The 15,198-nt window shown below is 35.7% G+C and overlaps 1 protein-coding gene across 2 annotated transcripts in view; it reads left to right on the top strand.

The window, feature by feature from the left end:
• The window catches only part of PAWR (pro-apoptotic WT1 regulator), a 115,508-nt gene extending 100,620 nt beyond the window's left edge, over nucleotides 1-14,888 (top strand). The window contains exons 7-8 of one of the 2 annotated variants that reach the window (XM_053921051.2): nucleotides 403-499; nucleotides 10,422-14,888. In XM_053921051.2, coding sequence (XP_053777026.1) covers nucleotides 403-489 — 87 coding nt within the window. In that variant the 3' untranslated portion in view covers nucleotides 490-499; nucleotides 10,422-14,888. Of the gene's footprint in view, nucleotides 1-402; nucleotides 7,843-10,421 lie in introns of those variants that run through there. The other variant, XM_053921052.2, reaches the window with a different exon arrangement.
• Nucleotides 14,889-15,198: the final 310 nt, after the last annotated feature.

Below are 15,198 nucleotides of genomic sequence, written 5' to 3'. Positions count from 1 at the left end.
GGCACAAGGTTCCAATCTGAGTCCCTCAACCTCTTATTGCCCCCATATGTATGGTTTTGAGAAAAGGGGAATTTGTCTTTAAACAAAATATTAACTAAGTTATAATGATCAAAAATTGGAAGATTCACAATTAAAGAATTCTGATTTCTGGCTTCTCTTGAGAAATTGAAAGATCTGGCAAGAGTTGGCTTATGTTACCATGGTAACAATGAGGAGGAGGTGAGTAGTGGAGGCTCCCTTTAGAGGGGTATATTCTATCTGAACTTGTTTTCAGAACTTGCCCTCATCTCCAAATTAATTGCTTGCATGAATTAACTCTGAATGTGTATTTTTTGAAGTGTGTTAATCATGTTTAAAGTATTTTAAAAACTCACATATTACGTTCCTTTTTGTTTCCTTAAGGACCTAGATGACATAGAAGATGAAAATGAACAACTAAAGCAGGAGAATAAAACCCTTTTGAAAGTTGTTGGGCAGCTAACACGGTAGAAGATTCAAGGTTCAGTATGGAAAATAATATTTTAAAACTACTGATTGAATGTTACGATTAATGCTAGGGCAATATTCCTGTGCCGCAATACATTAAGTATGTGTATTTATTTCTAGAAAACAGTGGGTGTTTATTTTGAAAACATTGCTGTTTCATTATTAGTTTCAAAAGTATCTACTTTTTGTTTCACAAATAAGTAACATCTTTCAGTTATTAAAATGATAGGTTATGCCTCTGGTGTTTTGTGGTATTCAAATAATATACGGTTTAAAGTCAAAACCATTTGAATATATTTCAGCTGTGGTAGTACATTTTCTCCTTAAAGGAATATACATAGTCTTGGTTTACATGAATTCAAGTACTTTTGGGAGTTACCTGCAAATGCCTTATTACTGAAATGTGCAACCTTTTATGTGTAGTTGTGATTTACTCATAAAAGTTTTTGTGTGCTGTCATTTGTTTTTCCAACTTAATCTAAGCAATTTAGAATAATATAGACTCATTATTTTGTAAAACAGCCATCTTTAAAATGTAAAGCTATTATTATAAAGTTACTTAATATCATGTACTAGTTGGCTAAATACAAAATTTAAGAGATTACTTGAATTGTGCTATAGGAAATTAAAATGTACTATTTTGTATTTGAATATTGAAAAAATGGAAATCACTTTAACTTCTGAAGAACATAGATTTGTAATTTTAATATAAAATTTCTTATGTAGGCACTACCTTTTGTAGGTTTATAAGTGAACATGGGATATTTAAAAAGTTGTTTTATTCATCAAGCCTGGAGAGAGTGTACGATTTTAGTTTAGAAGAAAAAAAATGCACATTTTTAATTACCATATGCATTAAAATCAAAACCACAATATTTATGCACACTTAAAACATTTGTACTTACATTACAAAGAGTACCTAACCGGTACTAGTACTGAAATACTTTGCTTAATTTCTAACTTGGAGAATTACACTGACATAGTTGTTCTCATGAGAGAATTATTGCCCTACCTCAAATTTAAGAGATTTTCTTCCTAACATTGGATTTTTAAAAAACACTTGTTTTGAAGAATTGTATGCATTTTCTTTTCTATTAATTACCGTTAGTGTTTAGAGTTGTTTTATATTGAGTCAGGAAACCCCTCCTTTAAAATAACATGTCTGCCTGATAGTTTGGTCTCCAACAGTATACTGATACCCATTTATCCAATTAATATACGTAAGTGGCTTGAACATAGTAAATGCATTTTGGGTGCCCCAGTGATTCTTTTTCCTTCACTTGCTAAGCCCCTTCATTATTCACTGTTAGAAAAATAGGAAGGGTGAGATAATTGGATAAAGTGTACAGTAAATTATAAAAATCAGATACTGAATTCTGAAACTCTGCAGTGACTTAGATTGTGCCCCCCACACCCCCACCACTTTCCACTTTAGAAGTTTCAACCTTGGCTGATCATCAGAATCACTTGGGTTGCTTAAGAAGAATTTCTTGGCTGTAACTGTAGTTTCTAGATGGATTTAGATTGAGACCGTGGACAGAATTTTTAAAGCTCACCATCTGATGATTCTGATCATCATACAAGTTTGTAAACACCTGCCTTTACCTCTTTCCATCTATGCCTTCCATCGGAGACTCTGGAATTAACAAAATGTTAGCTACCAGCATTTTCCTCCTTTTAGATTATTTAATAACCTGGTATCCTGGGAAGTTTTGATATGTTCATATATAGTTACCAACAAGTTCAATGTTAGATTACCAAACCTGATACAGTTGCAGAAGTAGTACTGCATAAGGACATCCTTTTTGGAGAGTATTACCCAGCATGGGAATGGTGATCCGCTACCCACATGTCAAGTGGTTGCCAGGCCCAGTTACTACCTTTGGCTGAGAGGTACTCATCTCCTAGTTGCCCTTAGGTAAAAGTACCGATATTGCCTAGTTTCCCATCCGCACTTTGGATGTTGTGAGAATGCTGTCAGTATCTAGCCTTAAAATATTAGTGCTTTGGTTTTTCAGTTAAAAACTATTTTAAATTTTCTATTTAATCTACATGTAAGTGAATAAATATTCAATTTCCCCTTTTAAAATTATACCAGTTATTAATACTTTTAAAGACTGAGCTGTTTTAATTTTTTCCTTTTCTTCAGTTTGTCGGGGACATTTCCCACACTGATCTTAACATTTGTACAATAGTACTTAGTGCAGATGCAGCACCTGGGAACTTAGGCAAAGCTTTCACATGCAGTTCTTCCTTAAAATACGAATCTATTCACCTATAGATTTTTAGACTGCATATTAAAAAATAAAGTAGGATCTGCTATAATATCCCTTTAAATTTATAAAAAATCTTGAGATTTTTGAAAAGGTAGCTTAAATACATGTGCACCATTTGAGAAAACTTGGCTATTGTCAAAGTGCTAGTATTTGTGAAATTAATTAGTCCCATTCAGAAATAATATTTCTTATATTTCCTGGGAATTTGTGTCATAATAAAGCATATCCAAAGTTATAATGTGTTTGATATTATTTTCAAAACAATAAGGTTATTAACTATCAAATGAACATGACTTGCCTCCCTTATTTTTGACATGCATTAACTTTGAGAATTGATGAAATAACCTGTTTCATTTTTCTAGACTTGTTATTAATTTTATTGCACTACAGTTACCTTTAGAGAGGAAAAGGAAGGCATTAGGGTGTGTATTTCTAAGGGAATTTACTACATACAGTAGTTTCACACTGTCACACTTGATCAAGTAGTTTAAAACAAAAAATTAAGTGTCGGGGTAGACACATGATGCAATGTATTCTTTTTTAAAATAAATTGTGGTAGAAACAATGTATTCTTAAGGTCAAAAACCTACCTCAATTACACATGTTTTATGTTTTCTAGATTAATCTGGATTTTGATAATTAGAAATTAAAATGCAGGATTTTGCATTCACTAATACTTAATTGAATGTAATACTAGTCAATGTATTAGTCATGCCCATATGTTCAACACCGTAAGACAAAATAGGAAAGACCTTGCTTTTGCTAATTGCTCTGATGTCCAAGACAATGCTCACAGGTACAGTGATAGTCATCTTTCATCTTCTTTGTGGTTTTATGATCTTGAGTCTGTGCCTAGTAAGTTCCATGCAGTGTTGGCACTTACATGCTTTTGTTAATAATCTGTTATAAAATTCAGGCATATGTTTTCGTCTTGTAACATAAGAAACCAAATGCACCAAGGCTTTTCACTGTGGGGAACATGTTATGTGAGAAAGAACTAGCATTCAAAAATAACATGTTAGAGACACTGCTAAGTATGCTTATTGTATCTGAACCGTTCCTAATATGTAACGGTAAACTTCTTTTGTATTGGAATTATGCTTGCTCATAAATAAAGGGCATCCCATCAATTAGGATTGTAAATTTATATTAGAATTTAGTGACTTGTTTTTGGTGCATTAAACTGAAAGCATAATACTAATAAACAATGAACATTTTACTCAGGTGTCTCAACAAAGGCACTTCCCCCTGTGCTAATATGTTTTTTAGTGACGTAACAGAAGTCGGTGGTTTTATTCTCAGTGTAGAGACTTGAATCATTACCCAAGAAAACCAAAGACCCATTGTTTTTTTATTTTACTTAGCTAGAATCTCATATCATGTTAAAGTCATACTCTCATCCCCAAAATAATTATGTGTGAGTATGTAAGAAGAATATGGACAAGAGAGTCACATTAAATTTTTATACCCATTCTTCCAGTAAGTACTTATTAATCAATCATACAGTTACAGGTACTACACAAGTTTTTAAAAAAATGGACATGGACCAGCCCTTCCATCTGGCAGCGTACAATCTATGTAGTGTGTGAGTCAGGAACACAAAGTGCAATCATAAGTAGCATTAACCAGTCTAATCTGAATAGTTCATTCAAAAGTATCTTTGTATGTATTATTCATCCATTGTCTTTTAGGTCTGGTTGATAGGTAACATTTGATGTGCTGCAGCATTTACTGAATGTTGGAGTGAAAGACCTGGTGCATAGCGGGAATTATTGTACCATATTTCTTTTACATAAGCGTGTATTATGAAAAGAATAGTTTAAAGGAATTTATAGAAGTAATGACGTAAAAAGACTTCAATGCATGTCACCAAACTGTTGATGTATTCTACCATGATTTTAAGTTAGTTTTTCTTTAGGTAATTTTTGATTACTGTTTTGTTTTAGGTGTTTAAGTCTAAGAAACAGTTTACATCTGGGCGGTCACTTTGGTAATGATAGAATGTTAGTGATGTTCACTCGATGGACATTTATTACATGCCTGTTTTCTCTCCCCCTCTGGATACCTTATATGTGTATATTATTATTATTTTTTGGTGAACTTTTTTCTTGAATGATTTGGCTATACTATTCAGGGTTTTTTATTGTTATGTATTTCTTCTAAGTTTAAGTATCAAATGGCTGCTGCTACCAGCAAGGACCATGTGAAAGCTAAACTTTACTGTTGAAAAATCAGCTAACCTAGGTAATCCAAATATTTGTGGAAAACATCTGGATAATTTATTGATCACATTAGTATTGTGTAGACATCTTTCATTATTCTCGTTGCATAGGTTTTCACTGTGGAGTAGTCAACTTGATTCATTTTAGTATGCTTTCATGTAAAATAATAAATACTCAATAAAAATAAATTTCATTTATTTTTAACATTGGTTAAGTATTTCCTTTCTGTACTGTCAGTAAAACCCTGACCATGAGTTTTGCTTTTTAAGCTAAATGCTAATGTTCCAAATAACTTATGTGCCTCTTAGTGAAGCAGTATGCAATACAGTAAAATATTTAGTGTATTGCAGAAGGAATAATGTTTAAAAAACAAAAATGTAGTGTGGATAAGATCTGAATACATCAATGGTGAGGCTTCTTGAATAAGTAAGGAAATGTACGTATGTTCATCCTGACTGAAAATTTTAATTATCTTTGTGTTTTAAAACTACATGAGTAATTTAATTAAAAATTAGAACTGTTATCAACCAAATCTGATAGTGTTCAAAGGATTTCAGGTCCTTCATAGTTTGAAAATGATAAGTAGAAGTCTGAGAATCTAAAAATCCAGTCTTTGTTTTTTTAGTAAATGGTTCACATAACTTTGTGCTAATGCGCCATTCTTCATACACCTGCACAAGCTAATCGGCCTTCTAGAACTCTAAAGTTTTCAGTAACGTCGCACATGTCTAACGAGTGAACAAGCACCATTCAGTCAGAATGTCTAGATCATGTCTCAAGTCCTTTTGTAAGAACATACTCCATTATTGGAGCAAGCCTGTTGAAAAAGCTCCTAAGGTCTCTTAGTCTTAATTGAAACTGGAGTCATTTATCTAGACGTCATCAAATATCTTTTTCAAATTCTAGATTCACTGTGTGTGCACACACGGTTCTATCAGTAGCTGTGAAGCACCCACGTATCTTCTCAATCTCATGCTGCTAGTTTCTCTTCACCTCTACAAGAGGTTACTTTTATTCCTGGTGGACTTCTTGGGGAAAGAATTTTTATAAATTCTTCATGATAAAGAGATAGACAAAAAGATATTGGATCTTTTACAGTCCATTTTATTTTGTTGCCTAACCAGATAAGGTTAAAAAGGAAGATAGAAAGTGAAATTTCCCTCTTAGTGCTGGACCATATGTACAATTTTACTCACTTTCAAAAAACTATTTTTACTGAGTGAAGGTGATTTTAAAAGGAAAAAGCTCTCTATTTGGTATAAGATAGTTGAGCAATATGAAATAAATTAAGATGAGCCAATTAGGAAAGGTAGATGGGACTTTGGTTTTACATACGTGAAAGAAAAACAAAATACGGCTTTTGACTGGTATGTATGTTTCTCACATTAAAGTGTGTGCCATTATTAAGTATAAAGTATAGTCTTAATTCATATATGATCAGTTGTTATCCTTGTTTAGATATACCATGGGCCATGAAATTCAGTCTTCGTATTATGCTACAGGCTTTTATGCAGAGGAATATTTGTATTCCTTTAAAATGTGAACTATTTGCTATAAACAAACGTCAGTGATATCATCAGTGGATATTATAGTTTTATGGAAGCAAATTAAGAAAAATTAATGGATAGATACCTAATTTCTTTTCATTATTTTTAATGCAAAAGTATAAACAAAGCTTTCAGTCAGACCCAGGAAATTCCATTTGAAGAACCTTCAAAACACTGTTAGTAAGAATACATTCATTTGATAAAGTGTTTTTAAAAAGTCAAACAGTTATGGGCCTTCCCATAAGGCCCTTCCCAATGGGCCTTCCACGGCACATTGAAAGTTTCCTGTTCAGGTGATTTAGGACAGTGACCAACAAACAACACTAGTTTATCATCACTGGTAAAATTATGCCAGTAATTTTTATATTGGCTGTATTATTTATTATTGAGAGTGAACCGGTCAGTCAGTGTAGATTGTAATGGGACGGGTAATTGGACACTTCAGAAACGCTAATGGGTGATCGTGGGAGGCTGAAAAGTGCCTCTTACTCCTGGTAACACTTTCAGATCTTTACGTCTTAAGAGGTACAGCCAAACATGGAGACTCAGTTAACAAGTTGAGTATAGCGTTAACCCTGCTTTGCTATGGCATAAAAATATTGAATAGTGCCAGGCATTGTGTTAAGTGCTATAAATATGTTTTCATTTGATTCTTTAGAACTTATGCAAGGTACAGATTGGGAAGGGTGGTTTGCGCAAGGTCACAAAGCAATGCATTGTTGTGCCTTATACTATGACATACTCCTTTTTATGACCTAATCATTGTTTTACTAAATATTTTGCCAGTGGTTCTCAAAGTGTGGTCCCCATACAAGCAACATTGGCTTGGTTAGAAACCTGTTAGAAATGCAAATTCTTGGGTCCCACCCAACACCTGAATGAGGTGTTGAGGCCTAGCAATCCATGTTTAAACAAGCCCTTTCAGTGATTCTGATGCAGGTCAAAGCTTGCAAATGTGCATTATGCATGTTTATTTTTAAGCAAAGATTTTGGGTTTTCCTTTTGGACATCATATAAGTAATATAACATGAACTTGTAAAAAAAATAAATGATCTTTATATTGTTGCTTAGATTGCAAAAGATTGTATCAGGAAAAGCTTCAGCATGGGTGTTGGCAGTTTGACATAACCCATTCGTGTAGTGTTATCTCTGGAACTCAAGTGAATTCTTAAGTCCCAGAGACTGGAATGAAATCTTTGTTTTTTTGTTAAGGTCGATCTCTGTTATTTCCTGAACGTTTTTGGTAACAATAATGCATTTTTGTTAAATTTTAAAGCTTTATTGAAACAAATAAATGTATGTTTCACTGGAGTTGTAGTTTTGGGGGTTTTTTTTGCATGTATGGACACTCTGGGGTGGTCCACAGGAAGATTGAATTTTCAAAGTTTACTCTCTGTGAACTCAGAAAATCACTAACATTTTCTAGCTAATTGATCAGTGGGGAGAAGTCCACAATAATGAATCCCAGTGAGTACAGAAAAAATATAGTTGAGATAGTTACATAAGCTACTTTTTAGTCTTTAACAACTTTAGAGCAGTTTTAGATTACAGAATTATTATGAAGATAGTTCAGAGTGCTTGAAAAACTGTTATTAATGTCTTACATTAGAATGGTGCATTGGTCACAATTAGTGAACATTATCATTTACTGAAGTCTGTACTTGATTCAGATTCTCTGTTTTTTCCCTCCCTACTGTCCTTTCTTTGTTCCAGGGTCCCAGGTCACCACATTACGTTTAGTCCTCTTGTCTCTTTACTCTCCTCTTAGTTGTGACAGTGTCTTAAGACTTTCCTCACTTTGGATGACCTTGACAGTTGTGAAGATTACTGATCACATATTTCCCACTTTTTACTGTGAACATTTTCAGATATGCACAAAAGTAGAGAAAATGTCCCTATCTTGCCAATATTATTTTATCTCTCCTATTTTAAGGCTGGGATATTTTAAAGGTAAATTCCAAGCGTTCTACTATTTAACCTGTAAATTAAATTAGAGTATGTATCTCTAATAGATAAGGACTTAAAAATAACCATGACATTATTATACGTAACAAATTTAATTTATTTTTTTATATCTGTTCAGTTCCTCCTGAGAGGCAGGAATGCAAGAGATTTATTAAGAGAAAACACCTGTGAAGAAAATGGGGCAGACGCTGGGGAGGGTGGGAGACCTCAGTACAGGTCTGCCTTGATGTGTCGGGAGAGAGGGAAGGGTGTTGACCAGAAGTCTTCATTCACAGAACATTTCAAAGACAGGTTTAACAAGGCTATCAAAGTCCTCAAGACAAAAGTGCTGTTTCTCAAGAGACCCACATCTTGCAGGAATGTGCTTGCCTTTGTATCCCTGCTCTGCTCCTTTGTTAAATAAACACCGTAGGAGGCTGGATAGGCTCATTTTCATGGCTGCCACATCATGTAACGCTTTGTGTTCAAATTTCCCCCAGATACCCCCAAAATACCCTTTTACTCTTAGTTTATTTAAATAAAGATCCAAGTGCAAGTCACTCATTACATTTGGTTAACATATCTTAGTCTTTTTTTACCCTATAAATGATACACATTTGTTTTTTATTAACCCTTGTTTTTATGCCATTTTTTTTCAAATTGAAATTAGATTATTTGCTCTGTAGAATTTTCTACATTTTGCATTCGACTGATTGTACCTTTAAGGTTTAACTTATCCCTCAACCCCTCCCACCCATTTTCTGTAAATCGTTAAATAGACGTAGAGGCTTTATTAGAGTCCCTAATATTACATAGGTGGTTTGTATTGGGTTGACCAAAAGGTCCATTTAGTTTTTTCCATTAAAGACATATTTTTCATTTTCACCAATAACTTTATTGATTTGGATATTTTGAGTATGCTGGCTAATCTCCCACGGGGTATAGGGTTGATTGTTTTCAGTTAATGTCTGGATTTGATCGCTATCAACTTCTGCTGGTCTACCCGACTGTGGAGCATCATCCAGCGAGAGATCTCCAGCACGAAACTTCGCAAAAACACTTTTGACACATTCAGTCCATCACAGCACCTTCTCCATACAGTGTGCACAAGTCTTTTTGTGCATTTCATTTGAGATTTTACCTTTCTTGAAATATTAAAGCATAATATGCCAAAAATGTTGCTTATTTTCTTGCATCTTCAATATTAAAATGACTATACAAAAATTCACCGATTTTCATGTTTTTTTTTAAATGCACACTGATGTGACAGCTGTCACAGTACAATCTAACAAAATTGTTTCAAATTAAGTTAAAGACAACCAAATGCTACCAGAGCCATCTTACAGAAAAAAAAAAAAAACTTTTTGGCCAACCCAATACTTCCAGTTGAATCACATCAGAAGGTACACAAGGTCTGGTTGTTTCCCTTTTAATGATGCTCAGATTGATGAACAGATTGGGATGCTATTAGCTTGATGACTCTGTTGTAAAGTTCCCTATCAACCACCTACATAATGGTGTTAAGAAACATTGGTAACTATTGCCCAGATGCAATATATCATCAGGTATTGAAAGTGACGGTTTTCTAGTTCTATCATTCTATTTACATTAGTAATTGGAATTCTTTAAAGGGAAGCTTTCTTCAGCAATTGCTTGGTTTCCCTAAGATACTAGAAAGAGGAGATCATATTGATCCTTTCCCTTTATTTACTAATTTTGCAGTAATGGACGAGAGCCCAAGCAACCTCCAAAGATAAGTCATGTTTGTTTTATGTGTTTAATTTGTTTTCATCTATTGCAGTCATTATTTTCTATGTCTGAATTGTCTGAGGTTTGGCCAGTGGACAGCCCTTCCAGGGTGGCTCCTGTGTCCTTTGGGTTGTCGATAGCTTGCTTGTTTTCTGCCATAAGGTGTTCCAATCTCATCTTGTCCATTTCCTTTTCAGGACCTAGAATCAGGAGCTACTTTGCTGTGTAGAAAATGAAAGCCTTGACATCCGTCTAAATTATCAGATGCTATAAAACCAGGAGGGCGTTTATGGATCTCTCATAACTGTGAAAGCTAACATTTTCCAACTACTGCCTTTACTGGAAAGTTTTAAGATGACAGAAATCTGCGTGTTTCTATGCCATTTCTCATTTATTTTCTCACTCATTTTCTGTGCAGATGTTAGGCAGAGCTTCCATATATCTTCATATTGTTTTTTGAAAATTTGAATCTTTATGCCTGTTGAGAAACTCAAGGGGTTGGTTATAAAAGTCAAGATTTTTTTTTTTTGAGTAGTTAAAGCACTTTAAAGTGCTGTTCAGATTAGAATGCAGGCACATAACTATGCAAAAATGCATAGCTATTACTGAGTTGCACGTGAGAAGACATCAGAGCTCATGTAGTAAGTTAATTAAGCTAAATTCATGATAAAAAAGAGGTACCCAAATTATAGTCTCTGCCCCACCCATTAAAATTTGACCCACACTCACAGTATGAATTCTAATTAAGACCAGACACACTTCCTTCCCTAGTCACATCTGAATGAGAGTCTGTGGGGGGGGTGCCAGCCATTGTCAGGTTTTCACAGCAGACTGGAGGCAGTCCTGGACTCCCCACAGTCCTGGCTGGGAGGAGGAGGGAGGAGTGTTGGATGAGAGCTTGAGGCACTTGTAGAGCTGCCCTGTGACTGGTGGAAAGAGTTCTTGCAGTGGTAGAACAAAGGCCAGGTGCTGGCGAAGCCTTTCCTCTACTCCTGCCAGTCCCTCCATCTAGACAGGGAACCAGCTCTTTCCTTCCAGATTGTGAAAACCAGCTTTAATTTAGGATTCTCATGTTTTGTATCTTATATTGGTTCACAAATATTTGTTACGTACTAGTTTGCTCTGTTCTAGGCACTAGGGACATAGCAGTGAACAAAAAAGATCCTTCACTACACCATTTTATTCTTCGTTGCTCAATAAAAGGGTATTGACGCAGGGTTGAGGACTGGTAGCTTCTCAGACTGTGCTTTGGACCTTTCCAAAAGATGAGAGCTGAAATCCACTTATGTTTTGATGTAGTGGCCTCAATACATGTCATAGGCTATAGTTATGTTATTAAAAATCATGCTGATATGTCTAATGTTTTGGAAAAGACATTTATTTTCCTAAACTTGAGAAAGTAGGAGTGATTGGGGATTTGGAACATAAATTTCTATTTTCATTAATGTGTTATATTTTATTTTTGTCCCAAAATAGTGTTCTTAATGGCCAGTGCTACTAAGTCCTCCGTGGGGGTCTGGTCCCCACATTTTCTAGTACATTCTGATCACCTGAAGCATTTATGGTTACCCACAGTTTCTATGCTTATTAATTTTATAGTAGATTTCCAAATACCTGTGTTTCTGTTGCTCATAAAATTCCCAGGCACCCATAGTTAAATAAAACTATTTCTTCCTGTGTTTTTCTTTCCTTCTGAGTCTGCAGTTGAGGTGGAACTAAGTACAGTGTGCTTTACAAGCTTTTGGTATCTAGTTACTTGAGCAACACTCCTCCTGGTGAAATCATCATCCATTTAACTTTTCTTTTTTGTAAATGAGCGGTCAGGATACTTTATTCTTTCCCTGTGATTCTTGCCTGAAGATTTATTTTGTTTGGGAAGGACATAATGTAGAGGAATTAGATCCAGTTTTGAGGATTTACCCCTTAGAAACTTAGAGTAGCATTTAGTCTTTATACTTTGTTTAAAAAAAAAAACACTTAACATACAAAAATAAAATGTTATCTGCAAACTCCCACCAAGATTAAATATGTTATTTTGCCACCTTCAGTTCAGATAACTTGTACAATAAAATGAAACACATTATAAATACAAGAACAAAAAGCCTCTTAAAGATAAATTGGTAAGAACTATTTCTCCCCAGGATTCTTGAGAAGTTTCTCTTTCTTCGTCTCAAGTGGGTTTATAACATCTTCCTGACTGACTTTTAAAAAGCCAACTGTCTCTGTGTAGACTAGGAACTAAGACTGAGAGCAGTGTTTTCTTTATTCTGAGGTCGTAGGGTGATATGAAATGGAGTCAGAAAATCTTGCCAGGACCTGAAACTTGGGGGGCCCGACTACCAATAAGATTGGTCTTCAACAGGTCTGATTAGAGGGAAGGTTAGAGATTACAAAAAACCAAAAATTGTGAGATTTGGGAAGGTATAAAATTATTTTTTTGAATGGAGAGTAGACATGAACTTGTATTCTTGCCTCTTTAGAACATGATTTCCATTCAGTGTTAGAGTTGGCGGCAGTGTTTCTTCAAGGCTTTCTTTAATAGTCCCTGCACCCCTGCATCAGAATCGCCTGCAGTCCATGGGCATGCTCAGATGAATCAAGCTGTCTCTGTTCCCAAAAAGCTTACATATGGTTAAAGAATAGACAGAATGTGCACAGAGAGGAGGGAGAGATTAATTTCTTAAAGGGCGGAAGGAGACTCTTAGGAGCTAGCCTCTTAGGCAAGCTTTGGAGGAACTGGGGGGAGATGGTTGGTATCGGTTGTAGTCAGGCATATTGGGAAACATACACGCACCACCTGATAAACCACGGCGTTACACCTGAGGGCTGCAAGGCTCTTTCTGCGCACCACAGCCCAATGAGCTGGTGGCGTCCACGTTAGACCCACTTGAGCACTGATTTCCAAGTTAGACCTACTTGAATTCAGACCCTTGTTGTCCCACTCACCATAAGCTGTGTGACTTTGGACAGGTTGCTTTATAATTTCGTCTTCTGCAACAAGGACAAAATACTGCTTAACTTGGTTATTGGGAAGAATGATACATGAAAAATGTGACACAGTGCTGGTTTATAGCTCTGATGGGAGAAGAATTAAGAAGATGCTCCTTTTAGCCCTGGCTGGTGTGGCTCAGTGGATCGAGTGTGAGCCTGCAAACCAAAATGTCACTGGTTCAATTCCCAGTCAGGGCACATACCAGGGTTGTGGCCCAGGTCCCCAGTTGGAGGCGTTCAAGAGGCAGTTGATGGTTGTATCTCACATTGCTGTTTCTCTCTGTCTCTTTCTCCTTCCCTCCCCCCTCTCTAAAAGTAAATCAATAAAATCTTTTTAAAAAAATATAAAAAGATGCACCTTTTGTAGTGTGGTTTGTACCAATGAAGAAGTTGAGATTATAATGGTTGTCTTTCTTCCCTGAAGTTCCCCTCGCCAAAAAGTTGTCAGGAAGCTGTATATAAGCTGCCATCCCCTCTTACAGGTCTGCTTGTCTAGGGAGGCTGTATGTCCTTGGAAGTGCAACTGGAGCGAGTCAGAACTCTGTTTTTAAAAAAAAACGCAGTTATGAGTTGATAACAAATGTCAGGTAATCTCTATAGGCCCTGGTAAATGGTGGCTACCCAAGAAACGTTGAACAAAGTTTGGGTAAAGGAAAACATCAAAGAAAAAGTTTTGAGTTAAGTTTACTTGAGAAGCTCAAAATACTTCCCAGCTAGGTCTCTCTTCCTTTCAAATCCACAGGCTCAACCTGGGCCTGTTTTCTTGCTGAGAAATGTCTGTGCCCAGACGCCTGAACAAATATATTCCATGGCAGTATCATTGACCAAGGTGATACGGGAACTAAACAAACAGGGTGAATCAGCTTGAATTCTTGAAGGCTGGCAACAAGTCAAGTTCCTTCTCTGCGTCTCCATTTGTTTTTCCAGTGTACCTGATTACTAGTGACCCGTAAGTCCTGATAGCTGAGAACAGGAAGCATATCAAAGCAAGAGGCTGGCTGTCTACTGACCTGCTCCTGTGTAACGAGAAGTGGTTTTTGTTGATTTGGATACTGTGAGGCAGCAAAACAGAGGGTGGCAATTATTGGTGTTGGTACTGGGGACTGGTACTTGAAGGGGCTAGAGCAAAACATTTTTCCTCCCAAACTGCACAAGTTGAAAGTCATGTTTGTCTTAGAACCTAGGAAAAACTTCTTCATTGGAATGTGGACATTTTATTCGTTCAATTATATGTATTAATTGAAATTACACAGTCTAATTGCTTTTGTTGTATGTTCTCCTCAGATACTGTATTGGATCATATACTTGTCCATTCTTGACCTTACATACCAGCTTAAACATGGGTGACTTACTTGTCATTGTGTAAAATATAAGAAAATTTAATCTTTATTTTAAATACATTCAGAAATAGTAGCAGATTTTTTTCTCCTATGAGTGAGACTGATGAGAAAAATTAAAGTAGGTAATAGACTCTTCAACTAAAAATATTTGGGACTTCAATTTAAATTGGTGCGGGTTACCAAAAGTAATACGGATTTAAAGAGATAGCTGGATTTTCTGAAGATGTAAAAGATGGCAAACTGAGCCACTAAAACAGAAAGACTTTATTAAAAAGTACCTTTTAAAATACATTCCCCATTTACAGGAACTACTATAAAGGACACATGGACAAAATCAAGGGGGAGGGTGGAGGTGGGGGAGGGAGGTGGGTTCAGCTGGGGTGGGGTGGAGGGATGGGGAGAAAAGGCATACAGCTATAACTGAATAACAAAAATTAAAAAAAAAACAAAAATAAATAAATAAAATATATTCCCCATTTAAAAATATTTAGTATACAAAGAAAAGAGCTATCCCTAAAATAGTGAAATGCTATCTCTAGAAATAGAACTAGGGCATCCCTTTTCTAGATTTCTACCCTTTATGGTGGCCACTTCAGGACCACATTGGTTGGGGAAGCTTTTCCAGAGCTGACAGCTAATCATG

Source organism: Desmodus rotundus, chromosome 3 (assembly GCF_022682495.2).
Source record: "Desmodus rotundus isolate HL8 chromosome 3, HLdesRot8A.1, whole genome shotgun sequence".
Classification (NCBI taxonomy): domain Eukaryota; kingdom Metazoa; phylum Chordata; class Mammalia; order Chiroptera; family Phyllostomidae; genus Desmodus; species Desmodus rotundus.
The sequence above is the reverse complement of the archived record's forward strand: the minus strand, read 5'-3'. Positions and strand labels throughout refer to the sequence as shown.